Below are 26,012 nucleotides of genomic sequence, written 5' to 3' on the forward strand. Positions count from 1 at the left end.
ACTTGTGTGTGCATGCAACAAGAAAAGCTTTTCTTCAATCTTACATTTCAAACTTCAAGAAAAATAGAGATCTCTAAATTTTTCCAATCTGAGGAGCTCTACCATCTCAGAGTGCTTCAAAGATCATCAGGTATGCAGTCGTTTTTTTCTTCTTTTCACTTTGTGGTCAGTTGAAGCGAAGGAGGGTGTAGAAGGAGCCTCAACCCCATAAACCCCAGACTTAGTATTGGAAGAGCCACTGCGCTGCAGAGGCCAAATGGCACCATTTGTAAGGGCAATTGATGAGGAAAATGGGGGCAAACAGGGTCTCATTTCAGAGCCAGATGAAAAACACACATGGCGGCCAAACACTTGATTGGGCACCAAGAAGGGAAGACAATCAGACAAATAATTGTCTCTTTAGTCCAAATGCAGCACACACTGAAACATGCCTATTCTGATGTGCTGATAAGATATATGAAGCCAATATAATAATAATAAAAAGCAATTTAGTTCAGCATTGACAATATGCTATGTCTATTCTGTCTGAATTCCTTCGTTTGTTTTTTTTATTTTATTTTTATTTAACCTTTATTTAACCAGGAAGTCCCATTGAGATTAAAAATCTCTTTTTCAAGGGAGACCTGGCCAAGACAGGCAGCAGCATAAAAAACACAGTTATAGACAGAAAACACAGACAGGAAACACAGACAAAGACAAGTTAAAAGAAACTAAAAGCTAAGAGCTAAAAAAGTTTTGAAATCAACATCAGTCTGGTCAGAGATGGATGTGTATACATTCCCAGTCAGCTGCTTCTGTGTTTGACTCTTTCTGTGTCTTTTTACTGTGGTATGTCTGTTAGAAGAAAAGAGGCAATGTTATTTGGAAAGAGTCAGCCAGGCTAAAATATCCAAACAACTATTGGTTTGAATAGCCTTGTAGAAGCCTAAATTCATGGTCGCCAGAGAATTAATCTTTATGACTTTCATCGAGCGCCACCAGGTTTCTGTTGCAGTGTTTGTTTGTTTTTTACATTTTATGCTTTTATTAGAAAGTCAACAGCAAAGTGGGGGAGACATAAGGAACGACATAAAACAAAGTTTGGGGTTTGAGTGAAATTCTTCAACAACTGCTAGCCGTAAAATGTCATGGTTCCCAGAGGATGAATCCAACTGACTTTGATGATCCTCTGACGTCTCCTCTCCCGTCACCACAAGGTTGACATATGAGTGACATATTTAAACAACTATGGGACGGATTGCCTTGACTTTTGGTCAGGATGAATTTCTCGGTTCCTCAGGATGAATTGTCATCACTTCAATGATTCCTCAACATTTCATGTTACGCCATCATCGGATCTGCAATTTTTTCATCACCCTCAGCTGTACTTTATGTTTAGTGTGTTAATTAGCAAATGTTTGCATGTTAAACAATGGTAAATATGGTAAATGTTATACCTGCTACAAATCAACCAAATTAGCATTGCCATTGGGATCATGTCAGCATGCTAACTATAGCAAAAAAAGTTCAAACTATTATTTTTTTTATAATTTAGTGAATCCCTGCTCACTTTCTTCTGCTGTCAAATGTTTGTATTGTTCATCCCTGAATAAACTTCTCTTTCAATAATAGTACACCTTCAAAATACAGCACAGCCTTATTACACTGTTGCGCACCAACACCATTCCTACATTCAAACAAAAATGTCATGGAATTATATATCTGGCGACCTTCGCCCTCTTCCCTGTAAACCAGCAGACTGTTGCTCTTGTTTCCAAACCACAACCTGTGAAATAATGTGTCCAGCTGCTGTCAGCTCCCTGAAAAATTAAAACAAACATGACCACCTGTCCCCATTCTGCAGTAAGAGGACCACAACCAGAAATGCATGGTTTCAATGAGTCAATCAGACCAATTAACATGTTTCCTTAATGCAGCTGCAAAAACCTCAGTGTCCTTGACAAACATCTGGAGCTTTTGTGAGGAATAATATGACTTTTCCACACTTTTCCTGTGAGTTTCCATCAAGGCATTTGGATCACAAAAACAAATGCTAAACAAAATATCAGATAATTCGACCACTAGTGGTTTTACTAAACTCTAAATAATAATGCCACTGAGGTCATTTGTTCAGAAAACTGAAATCGAAAACCCGACTGGTCCACCATGTACTGGATCTCTCTAGATAATTGATACCACAGAGGTTATTTTGAGCACAGAGTTGCGCATCAAACAGCGGAGAAAAAAGTCTCTGAAACTGAATCTATTAACGTCGATCCGGGCTCCAGAAACAAAAGGCTGAACACGGTCTTCACATCAGGTCACAAGGAAGGAAACAAATCCAATTATAACCTTGTTAGCTGTTTCTTAACCAAGTCAAGGTGTCTTTTAATGTTCATCTTTACATATTTGATGCACACAATGTCCTGCTGCTGCCTAAAGACAAAACGGGCCACTTTGAGATCATTTCTTAGAAAGGTGACACACCTACCGTGCGTAACGGTATTTAAGTGACAGTCGATGTAAACAGAGAGAAGCGCCACAAAGCGGATGAGACTTGACTCAGGGAGACAGAGCAGCAGCAGAGACGCCCACACAGACTGAACGCACAGAGATATAAAAAAACGTGACTCGGTATTTGAGTGTCAGTGGGAATCCTTCATTGCCTTAAAGCCACCATCAAACAACCGGACGGGTTCAGCCATGCACACCACTCCGCAGAGGACATCGATGCATTGGACTTTATCAAAGGGAAACATGATATCTCTTCAGACATTTTTTCATCTGTTTGTGGACTTTGCTGAAATAGTTTCATAGACCCTGTTTGGGGAGTATCTCTGGATATCTGTTTGACAAGCAAAGCTATTTTCTGGTTGTTCAGCTGGACCGAGAAGGATATCTGGACCATGTAAAGGTGAGGCATTTCTTCATTTTAAAACTAATGGTTGAAAAAAGATTGAAATAGATCGATTTTGGATCAATTCAAGATTGGACTTGTTGCATTTTTGTCAAAATATATGATAATTATTCTGTTATCATACTTTTTCTGTTCATAATTTCTTTAACACTGCTTAAATGGAAAATATTCTGCACGCGCCATCTAATGGCTTCTCTTGCACAACTAACATTCAGTGAGATATTATAACGTTTTTTGTCTTCTAATCACTTAAAACAACCATGTTCTGATATATGTCCGGATCTATGACCTTAGGTTTTCTTTCTTTTTAAAAACTTTATTTATATTCTCACTGAAATCATATCATACATTTTGCATGATGATATACCAACGTCTAACAAAATAAATAAGTAAAATATTAATATATAATAAATATATAGTAAAATTAAAATAAAAACAACAAAAAACAAAACAAAGATACTAACCAATTGGATTCAACGGTACGTCTAAATTGTTACAGCTATTAGGTTTATTATTTATTTTTCCAGAATAAATGTGATACAAATAATTAGATCTTTGTTGATAATCATATATGTTAGCAGTTCAGTAGTTACCTTAAGGTCACAGTATATTATAAGTATTGCTCAGCCGTAGTGTGTTTTAATATATTTGTATTTTTCATGACCTGTCCAGCCAAACTAAACCACTCAACACATCTGCGTTCATTATTTCTTCAGGAATTTTCAACATCTATTTACGAGTGGCTTTGCTGTTTTTATAATACTTATTTAATCATGAAATCACCAGTATTCTATTGATGTTGTCCACAACTCATATGCTTAATACAAATGTGATCTTCTTTCTCTTGCAGCCTCCTTTAAATATGGACCTCTTGACCTTCAGAGTTTAGTGATGTTAGCTTTGAGCCACTACAACTCCTCAGCCTCCCCGCTGCTCCCTCGTTTCTCCAATGACAGCGAAGGGAAGGTGGAGGCCAGGGTGGCTGTTGAAGGGCTGTCACAGCAGGGAAACCTCACCTTCGTGCAGCCCACCACCAGCGGCATCATTGTCGTCATATTGTCCATGACACTGGGCATCATCTCCAACATCGTGGCTCTCTTCATCCTGGCCAATGCCTACTCTCTCCAGCGCAGGCGCACCAAAGCCACATTCCTTCTTTTTGCCAGTTCACTGGTGGTCATAGACTTCATTGGCCATGTGATCCCTGGTGCCCTGGTTCTCCGACTCTACCTCTCTGGAGGTGTGGGGCACACCTCCAGAGAGGACTTTAACGACTCTGATGGGATGTGTCAGTTCCTGGGGGGCAGCATGGTGTTCTTTGGCTTGTGTCCACTCTTTATGGGCTGCGCCATGGCGGCTGAGCGCTGCCTGGGTGTCACTAAGCCCCTGCTGCACTCATCCCTGGTCACCAAAACTCGCACAAAGATCTGCCTGTCTGTCATCTTGCTGGCAGCTCTGTGCGTGGCCATGCTGCCGTGCTTTCAGCTGGGCTCTTACACCTATCAGGACCCAGGGACCTGGTGTTTCATTAAGGTGCTCAGTGACACTCGGGAGGTGGATTTGGCGTTCATGGCGCTGTTCTCTGGACTGGGTCTGACCTCGCTGGCCGTGGCGCTGGTGTGTAACACCATCAGTGGACTGACGCTGGTGCTCGCTCGGCTTAGGAGGCAGCCAGGCTCCCATCATTCAGCCAAGTCCCATGACATAGAGATGGTGGTGCAGCTGGTCGGCATCATGGTCACCTCATGCATCTGCTGGAGCCCACTGCTGGTGAGTACGAGCAAGTACAACGAGAGCGAATTATGCAGTCGGATCAAAATTACATCATCTGTGAGTTCCAATAAAAATACTACCATACTATTAAGTATGCTTGGAGAAAATAATGTGTTTGTTTCAATACATAGTATGTCAAATGCAGCATACAAAGAAATACCAGGATTTTCTTCTGCATCCAGTCGCATTGTGCAATATGCAAGCAAGCATGTTTTTCTGGCTATTCTGACCCACAATCCTCTGCACATTGGGAATATGAGCAAGATGGTCAAAGTTCAAGGTGCGATGCTTTGATGAAGTAGTATGTCCAGTTGAATGCATACTGCATGCTACAGTATGTACTTTGTAAGGGCAGCTGCAGTATGTACAGTGCACCTTTCTTCTAAAAATAAACTGTCACTCTAAGGGCACTCATTTAATGTGTCAGTAAACTAACATGTGTTAGTTTAGCCCAGTTTTACTATAAGTCTTTCATCGGTACAAACCACTATCAGCTTTTGAAATGGTGCAGCTCAATATAATATATCAATAGTCCTTCACTGTCTTGTCAGTTTTGTTGCACTTGTAAGACGGGACAATTGATGACGTTTCTTATTGGTGCTGAAAGTTTGGGGACTGCATGTAATTCCCAGCATAGCTGCCAAGTGCTTTAATCAACCAGATAACCTGTGTGGATGTGTAGGACTTTAGGTCATTTAATGCCTATATCTTTGGAGAGGATTCTCTCTCAGGATTATGTCACTTATGAGAGTGCAAAATACTTATTACTTTTTTGTATTTTTTCTCTCCACTTTACCTTGTTGTGGATTAATAATAGTAAAAGAAAAATAATTGGATAGATCTGAAAAGAAAAATCTGTTCTAATCAATGGTTATTCAACAGGAAAACAGTAATAATGATAACAAATACTGATGACTTAGACAAATATTGGATCCAGTGTACAATCAACAGGAAGAGAGTGACTAAAATATAAAAAATAAAAATCTATTTCTGTGGAGTGTGTAACAAACACTGATGGCAGATTATGCTGCAAGCTCCTTCAGATGCCTTCAGTATTTATACAACCATAAAGTCTTATATCAGCTTAATGGGGTCAACAGGGTAAATTACGAAACACTTGATCCGTCTCGCATTAGTTCACCTTCAGGGCCAATAAACACTCTGCCCATGTTATGACTTGATATCAAAACCACACTGTAATCTAGTAATAACAGGCATTGAGGGGCACTTTTAGTACTTTTTTAACCAAAAGGAAAAGCTGAGCCTCACCTGTTATCAGTTCAGGTGTGTAGCTTGTTGGGGGATCCTTGTCATTGCAGAGATGGATGCAACAATGATATTTAATGTGATAATGTAAAAACAACATTGGTGTATTCATATCACAAATAATACCAAACTGAGGGTGCTCACCCATCTTACTACTGTGTCTCACAAAACAAACCAGATCCCTTTAAAAAATAGTTTGTTCTTATTACTGAAAAAGCTGTTATTTAAAAGTAATTTGATCTTTTCTCTCTTTCATCGTTTATTAATTGCAAGCACACAATTCTTGCAGATCTTTGGCCTGATGTCGGTGATCCGCTCCTATACAGGATCTATTGGAGAGGACTTGTCCAGCTACAAAACCCTGATGGTGATGGGTGTGAGGCTGGCCACATGGAACCAGATTCTCGACCCCTGGGTCTACATCCTGCTGCGCCGCACTGTCCTCCGCAAAATCTACCTCATCGCTAAGTGCCAGGCAGGACTGAGGGGTAATATATTAGGCCGCTGGGAGCCCACCTCTTTTCCCAGCTCAGAGAAGAAGGTCAACCAGGTTTGAGCTGAGAGAAAGACCGATAAAGTATTTTGAGGATGTACTTTGTAATCATTGAACATTCGAAGACTCAACTACTAAAGACGTTTAGAAGGAGGGACCAACACAGAAGCACGTCGAAGGAAATATACTGTGGCTGCGATGGTGGAGTCGATCAGATTAGCAGCTTGACCACTTTGCTGGTCAAGCTGGTCCACTTTGGGAATGCTTCATGAATTAAATCCAAATATCTCTTTCATGCTCTTCTTTCATCAAAGTTTACGAATTACTCCATTGTCTGACCTTTCTAATGGAAGCTAGCTAATGCTATGATTTTGCACATCTAACTGTCTATTGTTTACTTATAGTAAGTGAACATTCCGTATTGTTATTCTCATTTGAAACTCATGGTAAAGGCGGAGATGTCGGCCAAAGCTCTGTGAGAGACTATAACGTTTGCAGGAGTGGTCTTTATAGAGGGACTGAGGATTGTTTGGTTTTACTTCTCAACTTCATTTACACCAGCTTTGGATGTAAAAGATAAACAGTTAGTGGTTCTAACATTAGATAAATGTGGAAGAACGGAGCTCGATCTGTGTAGCCACCAGAGGCAGTATTTAGATTGTAATCTTAATGTTCATTATTCTGCTGAATGTATTTCATGAAGGAATGTTAATATTCAAATATTGTGGAGTGTTTTGTGTTCCATATGTTTATACAGTGTTTTATGTGAAATCATGTAAGATTGTATAAGTTAATACTTGAATTGGATACCCTCAATTTACAGAGGATATGTAAATAACTTTAAATTGAATGTAAATAAAACATGTAATGTGAATGTGAATTTCCACATTTATTTTTGACTAATTGTCTTTTACTCAATTTCCATGACAAATAGGCTGAGGATAGTGGAGAAAGATGGTATTTGTTGTGTTAATAAATGTGTTGCACTACATACAATGATGAAGTTAGGAAACTGTTATACATTTAATTATATACAACTATTCTGGCAGCTAAGCAGTGCTTTAAGTGTGAATTGAACCAGTTGTATTCATTAGTTTCAGAGTCAAATATGGCAACAGATAATTTTGCATTGCAGTACTTCAGTATTATCCACTTTCTTGAGTATTAATGATACAAATCTATACTTGGCTTGTTCATGATTTCCCTCTGAGGACAGTGAGATCTGTAGCAGGGACTTCCTGCTGATTCATTCTGGACTTCACTTTAGATGAAAATGATGACAAATCAAGGACTATCCACAAAGGTCATGTGGATAATAACATTTTCAATCCAGAAGGTTGTTGAGCGACTCTTTTTGATTCTGGCTTAATTCAGTTAATGTTTCATGTGAGCTGTTTCCTAACTATGACTTTAGACGAGGTGCCAGGCTTCAATGAAATACTATTATTACCAGCTTCCTATTTTATCTGTTGTCTGGGTGGACTCCTGCGTCATCTCTTTTCCAACCACATTGGCGGCAGAAACATATTTTCCTTCTTAAACCACAGGCCTGGCTGACCTGGAAACAGGTAGTGATATCTGATTCACTTTGAAGGGCTCATTTGACACTGCTGGTGTGTCATACACTCATAAACATCCTGCATTCTGTTCAACACCTGGATTGTTTTATAATAACAAATTATTAAGCCTACAATTTAAATAAATAACTATACATTAAAAATAAAATATAACATCTATTGCTACAGATTCAGCTCCACCCAAACTTCTGTCTTTCTGTCATTAAACTGTACCGATTATAAAGGCCCTTGAGATGTGTGACTGTGTGTATTGGGCTTTTAAACTGACTTACCTTGACTCTGTGCCTGTATATCCTGGACTGCATGTGAATGAGGCTTTTGTTCTTTGAATGCAATGACAACGCTTCGTGTACGAATTTAGAGGTTTGACAGAGCACAAAGTGACGTGAAAGTGAGCCAAAGCAATAACACTGTCAAGGCATTAAGAGGAGAACAACAAGGTAAAACATGTCTGCTTGTCATTATTGCTTCTACCATTAATATTGCAGTGTCGCCATGTACTTCCACAATGATGCCATGCTGGGGATACTACATGTGACTTGAGGTCCTGATTTAATAATTAAGAAAGCAATAACAAAATAAGCCACCGGGTGGCAGTACACTAAATACAATCACCACTTTACCTCAACAAGCAAAATGTACATGAACATAATATAGTAGTGATTATACATTGGTTCAATGATACATTTTCTTTTATTTATTTTGTATACACATATCCAGATTCAGATCCTCCATTACACCTGAGAACCTTACTTGAGGGATACGTGAATTCTGCATTAATGATTTTTAGTGAGATTGTATTTATTTAGTTGATTTAAGGAATGTCTAGTTAAAGTCTCCTTTACATCCGCCTGTGCCACATAGGTGGCGACGTGCACCACAAGGCGCTCGTAGCTCACGGCCAGTGAAAACCAAAGAAGAAGAAAAGGCGACGTCATCCTCAGGCCTAGTGACCCTTTGATGGTCGGTAGCTAACGTTACGTTACCGCGAAAAAGGTATTTTTACTCGCCCGCTCTCGGTGGTGAGCGTCTACTACTCAACCGGAACCGGGGCGGAAGTCAGCGGGGTCGTGCGACATCCACACACCTGATGACAAATGTACAATAATTGCACCGGCGTGCTGGCCAACGTCTGCAACCGTTAGCTCGCGAGCGTCAAGTGCTACAAACATTAGCGGTTTATAGCCGACGTGAGCCGTCCGCCGCAGTACCCGACGTTCAGCATTGAACATCGGATGTGAAGGTACATCACGGGACCCTTGGGCCCCTGTGTGGGGATCGTCTGTGTTCATTTGAGGCGGAATAAACTGCCAACATTGACGCACACGTTGTGTAGTCTGTACCAGGAACTGATTGCGCAACGTTAGCTGTCAGCAGACCAGCATTATGCGTTTATGTCATGTATTGTATTTATGTAATGACATGCTGCCAGTTGTGCGCACACTAACAAAGTGTGTTCCCTCTCTAAAGGGTGCTAGCTTCGGTCCGAAAGTCGTGACAGCATGGCTGCCGCTGAAACGCAGTGGGACGAGCACCAGGCGTACGAGGAGCTGCTGTACTGGGACAGCCTCATTCAACAGGGCCACCGCCTCCTCCCGCACGACTTTGATAGGTGACTTTACCCACACAGCATGCAGGGAATGCTTTTTAATTATCTTTAAATAAATAAAAACAAGGCAATGTATTTGGTATGACAATGTTAGTTAGGCCACGTCTATATACTTTATATTAAAAATACATATCACAAGTTAAATGGGCAAGGGAATACAGCCTAGGTTTAATAAATATATATATATATATATATATATATATATATATATATATATATATATATATATAGTAATAAAAAAAAGCAGTTGCATGCCACAAACAAACACACATTAATAGTTATACATTTGAAAAATATAAACTTTGCTTCAGGTAAAGGTGAGTTTGCACATGAGCTGATCAGTAAATGGTATATTTTCCCTTTTTTATTTATGTAATAAGTCCCCTTTATTGTATATAATAATTAGCACAGTGGATCGATCAAGCCTTATAGGTTCTTGCTAAATGTTCAAAGTGATGATTGTCGTGCTGGTTGCATTGTTGAAGCACCTGCTTTTGGTTTGAACGCTGGAGCCTGTCTTCAGAGCTGTCCTCATTTTGTAATTTCCTCTCTCCAGATACGAGGATCTGCGTTACTGGTATGACTGCCTGTGCTACGAGGAGGAGCTGAGACAGTACCATGATTACATGGCTGTTATCGAGGAGATTGAGGACCATCGGCACCATGAGGTTCTTGTTTCACCTGTTTAAGCGTCCTCCACAAAGACTTGATCATTAATAGGCTTTTTAATTGAAGTTACTTAACCTGCTTCTTCAAGCCTCCTCACTAAGACTGACATTTTTCCAGTTTCTTTTGCACAAAAGTGCTATCAGGTGCATGTTTCTTTTTTCCAAGTGCTTTTAAAAAGAACATCCACTTCCTAACTGTTACCATTCATATTTTACTTCCCAATTCTATTTTTAATTATTGTTTGAGATTATAATACAACCAAGTGGCCAGAACTGCTTTTGATGAATACTTGTATATTATGTTATTTCTGTAATAAATAGATTATTATGATTCCAGTATAAACAAAAGCTTTATTTCATCATGTACACTGTTCTTTTTTCTGACAATGACCTTTCCTATTCTGATTTCCCAATTAAGGAAGCTGCGGTCCCACAGGTGCGCACAGGGCCACATGATCGTCACGTGATGGCTAAACACTCTGAAGTATATCCTTCACCAGAGGAGCTGGAGGCGGTGCAGTCGATCGTCTCCCGTGTGGAGTGTGCCCTCAAGACTGTGTCTGACCAGATGGATACTCCGAAAGATAATAAACTAAATACAGAGCCAGAGAGGTGAGCGACATCTCTAAATGGTCTGTGGCAGTTGTCCCAATGATTTAAAAAATAAATAAATAAAAAAGTCTATCAAGTGGTGTTCAAAATTAGTCTTTTTACTCAACATTCTTATCTCTTTTTATAAATAATTGAATTATTCTTTTCTCCTCTTCACTATGAAAGTGTTGATTCACAAGAGCGTATCCTGCGTGGGGTTATGAGGGTCGGCCTGGTGGCTAAGGGACTCCTGCTGACGGGAGACAAGGACCTGGAGCTTGTGCTGCTTTGCTCCAAGAAGCCGACCATCACTCTGCTCAATCAAGTGGCTGGAAAATTAACTGCACAGTTAGAGGTAGAACTGAGTACCTGCATTTTGTTTCATGCCATTCTCCATAAAAACATGTCACTGATTTAAAATTAATTATTGTTGTTTCGTAGATATTAACACTCTCTGCTCTCCTAATGATTTGGTTTTTTTTTAATAGTCAAATTCAGCTGGCGCGTACACAGTAAGCCAGTGTCCAGAGGATGCAGCGCTTGTTGTGACGAGCACTAAGGAGTCATCCCGGACCCTCACTATCCACCTGACATCACCTCTTGTCAGGACAAGGCAAGAGAGTAAAACTGCAGGAGACGAAGACGAAAACGAAGAAGAAGAAAACGAAGAAGAAGAAAAGGAAAACGAAGAAGAAGAGGAAAAAGAAGACGGTACGTATGTTGGTTGAGTCTCCAACATCAGCTACCACAGCTTGATCTGTGTGTTCTCAGTATGCTGACACTGTACTGCTCCACTGATCTGTAACTCTGCACTGACAACTCGAACTCAACAAATGTTGTCCATCTTCATCTCATTAACCCTCAGTGGAGCTTGTACAGTGACTATCTCAGACCGATGTCAGTGACCAGCCAATGGATGTTGGCTCTTCACTGACTCGATGGTCCTGTCGTCGTTTTGGGGCAAACTGGCGTTTGCCAGCACTACATTTGCTCTGTAGTCGCTGATGCATTCGGCACATGTTGTTTAACAATGCCAGTCATAAAAAAAACACTGTTCATTCTTATTGAATGGTTTTTAAGTGAAGGCTTTATAAGAATAACAAGTTAAAGCACGCATTGCATGTACTTGATGCTGAACATATCCATTTAGCACCAGCTGCAGCAAAACTGATATCTACATATATGTATTTATGAAACTGACAATAAGGACATTTGTGGCTTCCCTTGGAATCATTTATATTTAACTGGACAGGAAAAAAAGTTGAAACAATCAAATCCCTGTTTGTTTATAGATGAATGTATTGGTGAGTGGATTGTTTGTGCATGAGATGTAAAGCTTAAATAAGATAATTTAATGGTCATGGAGTGCTAAAGCCCCACAAACGGATCCATACCCGTCTCAGTGCAGTTTTTAGTCCATTTACTACACTGCAAAAAATAAAATGGTGTAATATCTGTAAACATGAATTTTGTTGCCACAATAATTTAGACTTGATCAGGTGCAGTACTGACACTATCCAATGCATTTAATTACTAATCGCGCTAATTGCCATTAGTAAAGAAACCATTCAGCTCCACTTTGTGAAGCTGCTGTAGTCTGCTCATGAAATTAATTTTAGAATTCTAATTACATTATATCCTATCAACGTGATCTTTTTGAAAACAAAACAAATATATATATATATATATATATATATATATATATATATATATATATATTTGTTTGTTTTATATAAGTGTCAGTTTAGGTGTATTAACATTGTTATTAGCATTATATAATCTAATTATAGTTACTCGTATGGTGATCTTTAAGAAAAACAGACTCTTACTAACAGATATTACCATAACATAATATTTCCTGAATAAGGATGCGTAGTACCGATAATGATCATTTCAGTTGTGCAACCATACTTTACAGTTGATTCATGCAGAATGGAAGTCAACGGCCACAAGTGTAAAACTTGCTGGGAAAAGATTAGTTGAACTGTATTTGTCGTGTAAAATATTAGCTAAAACTTTAACAAAGCTGGTATGGCCACTTATGTCTTTCATAAGGCCTATTTACGCAAGTTTGAGAGGAGGGGCTCCATCAGTTTTGCTGCAGTGTGGGACAGACGTGAAGATTATCTAAATGCTTATGATTTACAATTGATTGCCTTTTAGTTTGTCAAGTTTTTAGGAACGTTGGACCTTTGACCAACTGGACCCACTGTCTCAGGAGGGGGGGGAAGCAGCAAACCCAAGCTGAGGGGCTGAGTAAAGGGGGTATTTATTGTAGTTTACCAAGTGCACACATTAACAACACACAATGCAATGTTGTAAATGTTGCTTTGTCTTTATGACAATTTTTACACACTGGAAACGTTAGCTTGCATCGGTGACCGGTGACCGGTGACTATTGTTCTTGTTGTGACCAAAGATTTAAACAATAAGTACATGGCACCCCCTTTCCCCGCTGCTGCCGGTTTGGGGAACGCTGCTACTCCCTGAGCTGTGAGACAGAGCCGACCCCCTTGGTCAAACTGTACCTTTTCTTCTTACCCCACCTCGTCAATAGCAACGCGAACAGTCAACGATCCGCCGGACGTTCTGGACAGGCAGAAATGCCTAACTGCCTTGGCGTCTCTCCGCCACGCCAAGTGGTTCCAGGTTTGCATTCACGTCCTTATTTATACATAAGGTTGAGCTATTTCTTTGGATTGTCTCCATTTATTTTCCATTTAGAGACGGTAACACTTCTGAAATGTGCCCTCAGTTGTTGTTGTTTGATGTTGTCCTTAATCTTGTGAAAGAGGAAAGCGTGTCGGAAGTTTCAGAGTTTTACTTATTTACTCATGAAGAGTGATCCGTTGATCCATACAATGACAAATTTTGATAAATCATTGGTATTGACACCAGCATATGATTTATTAAAATGCCCTCTCTCAATAGCAACTGTTTGTCCACAACAAACGACAGGTGAGCAAAGATGTGTGATAATATGTATTTGTCTTAACAGTTGTTGATTTGGAGATGTCTCAGTTGTTCTGACCTGTCTGTGCTTTGTTTTCGATGTCGTCTTGTGAAGCCTCAGAGCCCAGCGTTGAGGTGGCATCAGAGGCAGCAGCTCCTCTGACTCAACTGGCTTTTGTTTGTGTCTCCAGGCCAAAGTCAACAATCTGAGTTCTGCCGTCCTTGTGATCCGGATCATGAGAGACTTGTGTAACCGTGTTCCTACCTGGACGCCACTCTCAGGATGGGTGAGATTGCACGTTTGTTTTTTTTGTCCTCTAGGATGTAGTCTCATTTGTTTGACAACTCCTCTCAAGCTCTTTGATCAAAACCTCGGATCTTGATAAGTAGTGTCTATACTCTGTGTCTCATCTACACATAGCCTCTTGAACTACTGGTAGAGAAGGCTATCGGTACGTCTGAGAGACCAATGGGAGCGGGCGAGTCATTGCGCAGGGTTTTGGAGTGTGTTGCATCTGGAATCCTCTTGGAAGGTGAACTTTTTTTATTGAGTTGGAAAACCAGAATGGATGTTTGTGCAATGGCATCAACATTAATACGTTGTGGTAACTATCTGTTCAAAGATGGCCCCGGAATAAAAGATCCATGTGAGAAGGAAACGGTCGACGCCACTGCCATTCTGACTCTGCAGCAGCGGGAAGACATCACACAGAGTGCTCAGGTAACATGAGGATGCGATGACATGCACCCAATCACACTCATATTAATGGGCATAGTCTCTTAACTTTTACTTTTTCCTTAGTTTGCCTTGAGGCTGTGTGCATTTGGACAAATGCACAAAGTGTTGGGGATGGACTACAAACCCATGAAGCCACGTAAATCAGCAGGAACCAGCAGCAGAGAAGGCACAGGTCTCTATCAATCTGTGACATTTACTTTCTTTTGTGCGGTTCACTCAAAGCTTTGATGAGGGAGATTCTGTTCTTATGCTCGTTTCTGCTGTTTCCTGCAGCCCAAATACCACCTGCTGGACATTTCAGCCTGCCATCTAAGAGACCTCACACAGAAATGGAGAAGGAAGCGGAGGGGCCCCAACTCAACAGCAAACAGAGGAAGTTTCTCAAGTTCCAGAAGCGCTTTCAGAGGAAATCATGTTAGTAATGAATATCGGAGGCTCTGGTGTAGGCTGTGAGCCCTTTTAACTGTGAAATGAGCTGTGGATATATTATTTAAGTCTTTACCTTCATAACTTCATGGCACCACTTGAACCTGACATTTTACACGTGTTATAATATACTACTGTATATTGCCAGTTCACCTATTTTAAAGACACTGAGTGTAATTTAGCTCTTTCTATTTTCCATCCAATTGAATGTTTATTTTGACGGTTTGTACAAATACACTATATGTACATCCACATGCATTGAGGTGCCAGTTTATTATGAACACTTTGCTAAATATAATGCAATCTAGGGGTGTCCCTGACTAAGAATTTACATAACTGAATCTGATTGGTCAAAACTGGCCTATCGTCAAATTATGTTTGTTTGTTTTTTTTACTGATTGTTTGACGCTATTTATTGTGTATAGTGGGTGTGTGTCTGTGTCGGTGCGACGCTGTCCATAGTACTGAAACGGCATAGAGGAGATCAATAGACAGACAGAACACTATTAAATAGAACTGCCGGCCCTGAATTTATTTCCACATTGAAGCTATTCACAGACAGAAGGAAGTCGACAGGGACTCGAGAGAGAGAGAGCTGCAAGTTGCAAACAGCTGTTTCTACGAGCCTCCAGCTGCTGATTTTGACAGAAAAACATTCAAAATATAATTAGCGCTCTGGCAGTAAGTTTTTATTTGAGTGCTCTGATTAATAAATGTATTCTTTGATTTTGAAAGTCGCCTTATGTTGTCATTTTGCCTTTCTGAGGCCGTCGCCAGGAGGCTGCTCCGATGGTCCCACAAATTTGGATAGTACTACTAATGGTGATTTATTCCTGCACACTAAGGAGATTGATTGAAAGCAAGTGAGTTATTTTAAGATTTGTATTAACTATTATTAATAGGCTGATATTTATACCAAAATAGGCAACACCATGATTTATTGGGAGAAACCAAACCAAAATTCTGGGTAAAATCTAACATTCAGCACCCACATGCAGTCAGAGTGGAATGATTAATATTATTAATGTTATGCTTAATAACCACATCTTCCCAACACTGTGACGATTCAACCGTGAGATTGGCAGTCGAATCGGGCACCTTATATCAAACGAGTCACTATTCAAGGTCACCCCTAATTTCTCTGTACTTAATAAATTGGCAACACAATGTACATAGTTATTGAAGAAATTATTACAGCGCAGCAGGGTTATACATTTTTGCATATTTCTTAAGTAAATTACTTGTGCTTTCGTCAACATTGTTGTAGTCTGAGAGTATTAAAGGACATTTTAGCACATTACATCAAGTAGTACACAGTAGTACGAGTACACAGCCTTTGTGTCAACAGTGCATGTTGGAGGTTAATCACAACAATACAGATCCTGTGCCCTTATGACGGCCTCAACTTTATGTATAGCTTTTTAGTGCACTGAATTAGGAATGTTTTGACCCTGCTTATATAAACGTAATGCTCTTCTTTTGATGGGATTAAGATGGGTTAATTTCTACATGTACTTTTATTGCTCATGTTTCTGCCTTTTCTCTACCTGTTCCTTCTCTCTGTAGTCACAGATGATTTTAGCATGAATGCCGTGATGCGTCTGAACCAGTACAAACCCGGCCTGGAGTACCGCCTTATATCTCAGACGGGTCCAGTCCACGAGCCGGTCTTCAACATGGCTGTGGACTTAAATGGGAAGCCCTACGAGGCGACGGGGCCCTCCAAACGAGCTGCCAAACTTAATGTAGCCACCAAGGCAAGGCCATTTGTGTGTTTATCTAGGTTTCCTAATCAGCCTGCATAGCATCCAGGGTTGTGCTATAGCATTGTGTTCATCACGTTGTCCTCGCTCTTATTGGCTACAATGACGAACCCAAATTTGACGACTTTGTTGGTCTGACTTTCTGTTGTAGTTTAGTGATTGGCTCACGTACACGTCACCCACAAAAACCAAACCCCAGATTTAAGGCATTGACATTGCTTAGTGACACAACACCTGAAACATCTGCCTGTTGTGATTGTTGAAGGTGTTTCTTCACCATTACAGCCCACAGTGTGACTGAAGGAAGAGATGTTGATGTTTTGACATTTGTAATTCTCAGGTCTTGCAGGATCTCGGTCTTCCAACAGGCTCAGAATCTAAAGCAGAGCCTGCTGGTGATGTTGAAGGAACCCAGGAATTGGTAAAAGCTGCCAGCACGGCCTCTACCACGTCAGAAGACGTATGGGTCTCTTATTAAACACTCCCATACAATAAAGCTGTCATTGGCTTTGCTTTCATCATAAAGAGAAAATAAAGTGAGAGTAAAAAGTTGATAGTCATGTGTGTTACAGCCATTGTTTGTCAATTTGCTTTGAACAGAGCGCTCAGGGTCCTATCTTGACCAAAAAGGGCAAGAACCCTGTGATGGAGCTGAATGAGAAGCGCCGGAGCCTGAAGTACGAACTGTCTGCCGAGACGGGGGGCTCCCATGAAAAGTGTTTTGTCATGGAGGTGAGTCAGCGGTATCATATGCAAGAAGCAGGAAACACTACAACGATAATCAAAGGATTTCTGTTTTGTGCAAACACAAAAGTGACAACACTTCTTTCCTCTCTAAGGATTTTCACATGTGTGAAGTGTTACTGCATCTGACTTTGCTGACACTAGACTCTGATAGAACGTAATGCATGAAAATTTCAAAATTAATATTGATGCGTTATCTTTTTCCTGTCTAGGTGGAGGTTGATGGGCAGAAGTTCAAAGGGAGAGGCTCTAATAAGAAGGAAGCAAAGGCCCACGCTGCCCTCACTGCTCTGGAGAAGCTGTTTCCAGACGACGACATTAACAGAAATTCCGCAAAGAAGAAGGTCACTTACACTGACATGGTAATTCATCTAGTTAACGTGAGTGTACATGGTCTGTGTTTGGATGTGGACAATTTATTAGAAGATGGCTTTTTATAGGTTGTGTATTGTAAAGGTATAAATGTGTATTAAGAATACATGCTCACTTGGGGAATTGTTCCTTTTTATCTTAATGTATAAATGCATCTCTTAACACATTAGCCACTGCATCCTCATTGCCGGAGAAGCACACCCTTGTTAAAAAGCATTCGCTCTGAACAACAAATCTTCTGCTTCCTGTCCAACAGCACATCCCAGGGTTTGGCACTATCCGTGGCATTCCTTCAGACTCCGGGACTCGGGGCTGGGGTCCCAACAGAGGTCGAGGCCGGGGTCGAGGCAAACCCTTTCTACCAGGACCCAGCTACAACCAGAGTACATAGTTTTGCTTTCTCAAGGCGACGGCCTCGTTTAATAAAAAGATCCTGAAAATACTCTTCATACACGTGTAAAGAAATAACTAAATAGTAATTTTTCTCCTTTTATTTTAAAAGCCAACTACAGTTATGACGGCCACACTGGCGCAGATTATCGTAAGTGTTCACTCCTCACCTTAAACCTATATGTTCTCCTCTGTAGTCTGAAGAGCATATCTGTCTTAAGTTATACTGCGGTCATGGCCCCTGATTTCTAATTATTGAATTTATTACGCATGACTTTGTTTAATTTTTGTATTTATATAATTGAATGAAAATGAAGACTGTTTGAAACAACTGATTTTACATGGCATTAATATTGCTCTTGTTTAATCTCTGCTTTAGATAAACTCTATGGTAATAATGCAGCAAGCACCACAGCCAAAGGCACTGCATTAGGCAGCATCATCGGCTACGGCACCTTTTACCCCGAGGGCAGCAACACCTACTCCTCCCCTCCCGTCGCCAGCGCCGACCCCAGCACCCCACAAGCGGAAAGCTACCAGTCGATGCCTCCTCCTGCGGACCAGGAGAGTCCCTACAGCTACGGTTACGGAGATGAGAAGAAGAAGATGCTGACCCAAAGTCAGAATGAGGGCCAGGGAGGAGAATACTCTATGTATAGCACGGCTTACCCAAGCTCGGTGACCGGTGGACAAGTGTATAATAACTATGGTGAGTAAAGACGTAGCGAGTTGAAATCCACTTCTGCAATCAAATAAACTGTTTGTCTCTTCCTGCTAGTGCTTTTGTATATGATGATGTATAAATGGTCCGTCACTGCATTTGTCATATTTCAACATCAGATACATAAAATACCGCCTTCTGATTTGATGTCACTCCACAGGCTGGGGAAACCAGTCCTCTGGGAATGAGCAGGGGTACGGTATGTACCAGGGTTTCGGAGGAGAAAACCAGGGCTCATGCTCTGGATACAGCGACATGAATTACTGATCATCACATTGTGTTCAGCCTTTATCGCAGCACTATGCCATTTTTGTGTTTTTGTTGTGTTTTCAGCTCACTTCTTTGACATCTGGTGAAAAAGGTTGTAGGTTAATTATGCAGGCTTATCTTTTGATTAAGATATATCCATTTTCTTCCTCACCACCCCTCATCGTGTCTGTGTTGACATGAGTGTAAAAAAACATACTGTCTTGTTTCTAGGGTTGTTGTGTTTTTTAATCTAGTATACTGGTTCTGTATCAGTAGGTCCTGGTTTTTATTTCTGCTTGTAGCTGTGTCCTATAAAATGCTCAAATCTTTCTTGTAAAATAAATTAATTTTTTTGGAGCAAAGTTTCTTAGCTTGCGTATTCTAATTCATGCACAAATACGAAGTTGCTCAAATTTAGACTTTTTTTAATTACTGTGATTGATGGAGCTCTGATATTGAATGTCACAGTTGTTGTCCAACCATTTATTTGATTAAGAATCATGTCTTCAATGCTTCCCCTAAAATACCAAAGATATTCCTCACAAAGGTGTTACTGGTAATGTTTTGCAACAGCCATGAGTGCTGTGAATGGCTTCTGCAGCGAATGCCATATCAGCCAGTCTCGTGTGCACGTAGTATCACCATGTAGTGTGCGTGGTCTATATGTACAACAGTGTGGCTGGCAAAGATTAGATGAAGCCTCATTGACCCCTGGGAGGAAATTAGGTTGTGTAGTTGCAAACATAGATGGGTTTCTCGGGGAGGAAATTGAAGCACACAAACGGATAAATGTAAAATAGGCAATACACATGGGGGTGGTGTACTTATAATTAGAATGTATGTAATGTGTACTGCCAGTGCGGCAAAAAATGCTGGACCTCGCATTCATTAGAATGTGGATAATGCATTTGACCAGCAAAAGTGGGGATCGGAGGTGTGCTGGAAAAAAAATCGCAACTGGACCTCACGCTGCAGTGGCCAATCATGTAACCGGCGACCAAGAGCTGTACAACACAACCATGAAAGAATAATCAACGTTAATCGTGCTGTTTGTTTGGTGTTGATGGGACATTAACTGACACTCTCACCCCTCAATTGTACTAAGTAATACTCCTCCTGACAAGTGAACTTGGCCATGACATGTATGTGTAAAAACAAAAACAAACAAAAAAGGTGCAGTGCTGCTCTAATCAGGCCTGCATGTGTGAGCAGCACAACAAGTTTTGAACGCGGCTGTTATCTGCATCTTCCATGCTTGAGTAAAACTGCAAAAAGTGAATTTGAAGTTTACATTGCACTGCCAATGGCTTCTAGCTGCTCAACAGATAATGTGCAGTGAGTCCCGTTTCATTTAAAATAAGATAAGAATGGTGGAACCCAAGTTTAGTAAATAAATAAAAAGGCAGCTTTTTGTGAGACCACACTATTTGGCCGTGACGTCAACATTTATCCTACTTTATGCTCAGCCTTAAAGCTCTGAAATAAACTCAGTAAGCCACATCTCTTGTTCCCAAATTATCTAAAAAGATTAAAAAAACGCAAATAAAATGAAGAAGGAAAACAGTGATTAACACTGAAGTGGAAGAAGTGGAGTCTGGACACCAGCTATAATAACCATTGCGGATCACATGCGGCCCAGATGACCCTGCCCTGCCAAGACTGAGTCAGGGTGTGAGCAATGATCATGTCCCTGCAGCGTGTCCCTCCAGGAATCCTGATAAAAGGCAGGCAGGAGGAGCGCTGCGAGGACGGAGAGTGTCCCGTCAGGTAATCCTGAGCTCACCTCACCCGTTATCAGCTGTAAGTGTTGTTTTATCTTTGGCTCTCTGACATTATCTCTGCACACTGACAGCTACTGTACAAAAGTGTTTTTTCTTGTCAACCAGGTTTGTTTTCTTTTTAATGGGAGAGGATTGGGGCATTGCTTTACCTTTAACTCTGTTAAAGCTGATGGTCATTTGATCTGTGAACACAGTTTCTTCTTTAAAAGAGACAGAGATGCAATTGTATGCTTTGACAGACATGAAATTGTGACCTCTGGCCCTCTCAGCCTCACAGACATGGCTGCTTTTATTAACTTCTATTAGCTTCAGCTGGGACATGTCCGGTTCAGGCTGCAGCCAATCACAAGGCATCTTTAGGCATAAAAGCAAGACAGCATGTTGTTGAGAAACAGGGAGGAGAGGGGAAGCGTATGCTCACATGGTACAATGCAGCTGCGGGTTGTTTCGCTTCTTGTTTCTGTGTGTCTTTACTCTCATTTTTTGTTTTGTCTAAATGTCATTGTGACTTTCTTCATGTTCTGCTGCTTACTGTAGTTCTGATTGGTTTTGTTTTTTATAGATGGCACTTACACTGGTATCCATCCTGTTTGCTGCCATTCCTGTGGCCTACTGCTATCCTACTGCCTTTCAGGACCTGGAGGAAACTAGCAGTAAGTATTACATTTCATTTAGCTGACACTTTTATCCAAAGCGACTTACTCTTCAAGAAGGCCAAACTACAAAGTGCTACTTTCTTTATTTAAGGTATAGTCGGAAAAGATGTGGAGACTTTACATGTCATATCACTTCACATGGGCTTTCATGATCTCTTGTGACTAATTTATTTAAATAATCAATGTGAGGTCTTGCTCTTCAGACTGTCTGCTCCTAAGATTTAGTTTTGTGTTCCCTTCCAGCAAACCGTACCTCCATTAAGTTCCTGGCTCTGGGAGACTGGGGCGGGGTGCCTTATCCCCCCTATATCACTGCTGTGCAGAAGGCTACTGCTCGAGAAATGAGCAACGTAGCAGAGCAGATGGGAGCTGACTTTGTTCTGGCCCTTGGCGATAACTTCTACTACAAAGGTGTGGACAATGTAGCTTCTCCTCGGTTTCAGGTCAGTTGCGTTATTTGGAGGTCTTCTGAAAGGAAGCTTTAAGCAACGTTGTGGTTAAAAACCTTGCTTTCTCCTCCACATCTTCCATCAGGAGACTTTTGAGTCTGTTTACACGGCAAAGTCTCTCAAAGTCCCCTGGTATGTGCTTGCTGGCAATCATGACCACGCAGGGAATGTCAAAGCCCAGATTGAGTACAGCCACAAATCTGACCGATGGTAAGGACCAACTTTAAAATGTTAGTCTCAAACATATCTGGAATGCTCAAGTCTCACAACTCGGCTCTCTTCCTTTTTTTTTTTTTTCCTTTTTTAATAGGACGTTCCCCTCTTACTATTATGAGCTGAACTTCCACATCCCCAACACTGGGAAGACTTTGACCATCATCATGCTCGACACTATAATGCTGTGCGGCAACTCCGATGACTTCGTGGATGAGCAGCCCAGAGGCCCTCTGCATGCGGTGGATGCCAACCGTCAGCTGACGTGGCTGCAGCAGAGACTGGCTCGGTCCAAGGCCGACTTCCTGTTGGTGGCCGGCCACTACCCTGTGTGGTCGGTGTCTGAGCACGGGCCCACAGAGTGTCTCCTGCAGCGGCTTCGTCCCCTTCTCATCAAATACAATGCCACTGCGTACCTCTGCGGTCACGACCACAATCTGCAGGTTGGTTCATGCAAAATGTAACCGCCTTTCGGTATAAAGCTGCCTGTCCCAATTAAGTGTTTGTCCCCATACAGTACATTGAAGAGTCTGGTGTGGGCTACGTGGTGAGCGGTGCTGGAAACTTCGTGGATCCTGATGTCCGTCACTGGAATCACGTTCCCAAAGGTTCTGTGAAGTTCTTCACCGGCCAAGCTTCAACACTGGGAGGCTTCGTTCATGCAGAAGTCACAAAGAACAAGATGATCATGACCTTCTTCCAGGCTAAAGGCACTTCCCTCTATCGCACGGTCCTCTCCCAAAGGGTCTTTGCGTAGACTAGCTCATCACAGCAACGGTCAAATTGCTAATTGCATACAGTAACTATTAACTTCTGTTTTTAAACTTTGACATTTAATATTTCAAAATTTGTATTTTAAAAGATTCTTAGTTTAACATGTAAATGTATTGTGCTAAAATAATAAATGTGGTTTGCAAAGTGTTGCGTTAGCTTATTTTGTCTGTGGTAGAAACTTCAGCACCACAAGTCATAAGACTGCCATACTGCCTCATGCTTTGTGACTGGGTACAGTATCTGAGATGTGGGTTGTAAATGGTAATACAACAATTTTGCTCAATGCATTACTTGCCTCTCAAACACTTATACTGTTTGTCGAGTCAGCGGCATCGGTCTGCCACTATTGCAAACATGACCAAGAACAAAGCAGCCACTGTTTGACAAAATTGCATGATATGAGTATTATAGAAAACTATGGTTTAATGTTCTTTATATAGCTGGATAGGCTGAGCGAAATGCCGTCTTACATGAACCGGTTTTATGGCTTTGGATAATTTGTCTGAATTATGTAAAACTGGTATGTAGGCATGGGAGCCATAAGAGCTGTGTTTTAGAATGAACTTAAATGTGCACATTTTCATTGCATTCATTTGCAAATGTCTCAAATAATTGAATGCCACCCCTCAAATGCATGGTGTACATAGTCTTACGTACGCAAAGTTGAAATCCTGACGTAGGCTGGCTGCTGCTCGACGTGAGAGGTCAAGACTTCCACTGTAGCTGTTCTTTTGTCTGTCACAGAACAACCTGGCCTTCCAACAGAGGATTAGACCTAATGGCAGACAGGCAGTGACCCCAACCAGGATAAACTCAGCCAACCAATGATGGCAAACTTGGCAGAACAGGTGAGTTTCTTTTTTTTTCTCCCTCTGCTGACATGTTGGATCGTTTGGCTTTACTGCCTTTCATTTTTTTTATGGAAACAGGATTTTTGGATCTCTCATCTTATTCGGACCAGTGTATGTTTAATAGGTTCACCAATCTGGCAGGGCATGTTATTTCTTATTGGAAATAATCTTATTGAATGCATAATTTCTTTCCCCCTTGTTTGTAGTGTCTTTACCATAGTTTGGCTCTTATAGGTTTAGTGACTCTTCAAGAGTGTTGCTGATCCATTTAGGATGAGCTACAGTCCGCTGGAGTCATGCGACGTCAAACTGAGAGCTGGAACTGTGAATGAGTCAACGTCAGTCAGAAATCCACAGAGTGTAAGCCGTCACCCGAGGAGGATAAAGAACTGGTAAGGATCTCTTAAGCCTGGATGATGTAAACTGACTGCACAGCAAAAGAAACCCTTGTGTTTGCACGTCACGACTGATGGTTTCACCCTGTGTATTTAAAGTAATTGTATGCATGTAAATGTTTTCTCACCTACAGGGATCCTCAGTGGATGCCCAAAGGTTTGCAGCAAGTAAGAAACTGTTTAAATTCATGATTTTTAGTGGCTAAAAGGGATATTTTTGTAGTCGTGTATTAAAAGATAATGAGAAAACAATATAAAAAAGGGTTGGGAGACAATCATCCTCTTAATCATTGGCTTTAAGGAGCTTTATCCTTTAAAAACAGGGTGTGAAAATCCCCCTGCGCCCATTATCAGACAAAAAACAACATTATCTCCGGAACAACATCGTTGTTTAACTTAATTTAAATTGCTACAATACCGCAACCCTTGTGAGAAGATGCATCTGGTGTGAAACATAATTCAAGTAACCGTTAAGTTTAAGTATTTACGTAAACTAAATTTTTGAACCGAACAACACCGTTTTTTTGACTGAAACTCCTTTGAACACCCAAATGCTGTGTTCTATTATGATTTGTTGCAGATTCCTAATCTTTCCAAAAAGCTATCTTATTAGTAAGTGGGCTGTTGTTAGGGCACCATAATACAGTTTGAAAAACTCGGTGACCGCTCAAGGAGGCATTTTTGGGAAATCTTGCTCATATGGTGCTGGATGTTCATAGTTTTGATCAAAATATCTTTTAAAAGTGTTTTTTTTGCAGATATACCTTTTTTTTTCCAAGACTTTGCTGAACAAATACATACAATAAACACAAGTATTTGAATTAATTTGGGGTTCCTACGACGATGACGACTCAAACTGGTTCCACCGTGCTTAAAGGTGAGTTTTAGCTCATTGTTAAGCAAGCAGTGGTTAACAGTTATTACAGGTTTAAATGGTGTCTATGATCATAAAATGGTTGCTAACAATCAGCATTTTCATACATGAGCTTTCAAAGCAACAAGAGTAACCCTGAAATGTAACACATCAAACGTAGACAAACTACGCTGACAAAGAGGAACCAGCTCAAATGTTGAAACTATCCCAGGGAAATCTGACGAAAGAGGTACAGGATGGAAATGACACTAGCACTAGTGATCTGTATGTAACCTAACAGGAGCCATGTTCCTCTTGTTATTTAGATTACCATGTGTCTGTAACACGTTCAGCTATCAATGTTGAATACCTTGAATTGTGCTGATGCACTTATTCAGCACAACTCTACAATTTTTGCGACCATGTTAACTCTGAGAAGCAGCCCTAGAAATGTAATCAAAGTGTGACACCATTAGGGTTAAAGTGAGGAGGGTCTGGAGACTTTTGATGTATCAGACGTACTTCTTTCTTTATTGGCTTCATGTAAAGCTCTAACCCCTCTGCTACACGTGAAGAGCTCCATCTCCCAGAATTCAGAGCATTTATATCTCCTGTCCCAAGAAAATAGATTTAGAAAACCTTTAAATCAGAACTGAAAAAGCAACATTTAAATTGTGTCACATTGATTTATGTCTAAAATCCTGCCTATTGGAGATAATACATTGGTATAACTCTATTGTTGGCTGTCTCTGCATAACCCAGTCTGGATCCAATAAATGTCTTCATACTAGCAGAATAATGTGGATTTCAG

At 40.7% G+C, this 26,012-nt stretch overlaps 3 protein-coding genes across 3 annotated transcripts; all 3 read left to right on the forward strand.

Annotated features, from left to right (window-relative positions):
* Positions 1-3,787: 3,787 nt before the first annotated feature.
* ptger1a (prostaglandin E receptor 1a (subtype EP1)) lies at positions 3,788-6,491 on the forward strand (the record flags this gene model as incomplete). The annotated part of the gene is made up of 2 exons (XM_079220025.1): positions 3,788-4,666; positions 6,225-6,491. 2 exons carry the CDS (start codon positions 3,788-3,790, stop codon positions 6,489-6,491), a joined length of 1,146 nt encoding a protein of 381 aa, XP_079076151.1.
* Positions 6,492-8,966: 2,475 nt separating this feature from the next.
* On the forward strand, positions 8,967-19,572 carry ilf3a (interleukin enhancer binding factor 3a). Its single transcript, XM_079220163.1, has 20 exons — positions 8,967-9,248; positions 9,476-9,617; positions 10,171-10,282; positions 10,701-10,894; positions 11,060-11,228; positions 11,362-11,584; positions 13,431-13,522; positions 14,017-14,112; positions 14,247-14,358; positions 14,449-14,546; positions 14,628-14,736; positions 14,838-14,978; positions 16,557-16,747; positions 17,094-17,213; positions 17,354-17,485; positions 17,710-17,859; positions 18,126-18,252; positions 18,372-18,410; positions 18,639-18,968; positions 19,141-19,572. The coding sequence occupies exons 2-20, from the start codon at positions 9,508-9,510 to the stop codon at positions 19,245-19,247; spliced, it is 2,652 nt and encodes an 883-aa protein (XP_079076289.1). The 5' UTR covers positions 8,967-9,248; positions 9,476-9,507; the 3' UTR covers positions 19,248-19,572.
* A 2,404-nt stretch (positions 19,573-21,976) lies between these two features.
* Positions 21,977-23,216, forward strand: acp5a (acid phosphatase 5a, tartrate resistant). The gene is made up of 4 exons (XM_079219635.1): positions 21,977-22,077; positions 22,201-22,325; positions 22,426-22,771; positions 22,846-23,216. The coding sequence occupies exons 3-4, from the start codon at positions 22,496-22,498 to the stop codon at positions 23,083-23,085; spliced, it is 516 nt and encodes a 171-aa protein (XP_079075761.1). The 5' UTR covers positions 21,977-22,077; positions 22,201-22,325; positions 22,426-22,495; the 3' UTR covers positions 23,086-23,216.
* Positions 23,217-26,012: the final 2,796 nt, after the last annotated feature.

Source organism: Taurulus bubalis (assembly GCF_910589615.1).
Source record: "Taurulus bubalis genome assembly, chromosome: 6".
Taxonomy (NCBI): Eukaryota; Metazoa; Chordata; class Actinopteri; order Perciformes; family Cottidae; genus Taurulus; species Taurulus bubalis.

Excerpts from the sequence above, each read along its gene's own strand:
- ilf3a (XM_079220163.1), top strand. The coding sequence starts at position 9,508 with ATGGCTGCCGCTGAAACGCAGTGGGACGAGCACCAGGCGTACGAGGAG. Across the intron at positions 9,618-10,170 it reads CTCCCGCACGACTTTGATAG|ATACGAGGATCTGCGTTACT; the intron begins GTGACTTTACCC and ends TCCTCTCTCCAG. Across the intron at positions 11,229-11,361 it reads AATTAACTGCACAGTTAGAG|TCAAATTCAGCTGGCGCGTA; the intron begins GTAGAACTGAGT and ends TTTTTTTAATAG.
- acp5a (XM_079219635.1), top strand. The coding sequence starts at position 22,496 with ATGCTCGACACTATAATGCTGTGCGGCAACTCCGATGACTTCGTGGAT. Across the intron at positions 22,772-22,845 it reads GTCACGACCACAATCTGCAG|TACATTGAAGAGTCTGGTGT; the intron begins GTTGGTTCATGC and ends GTCCCCATACAG.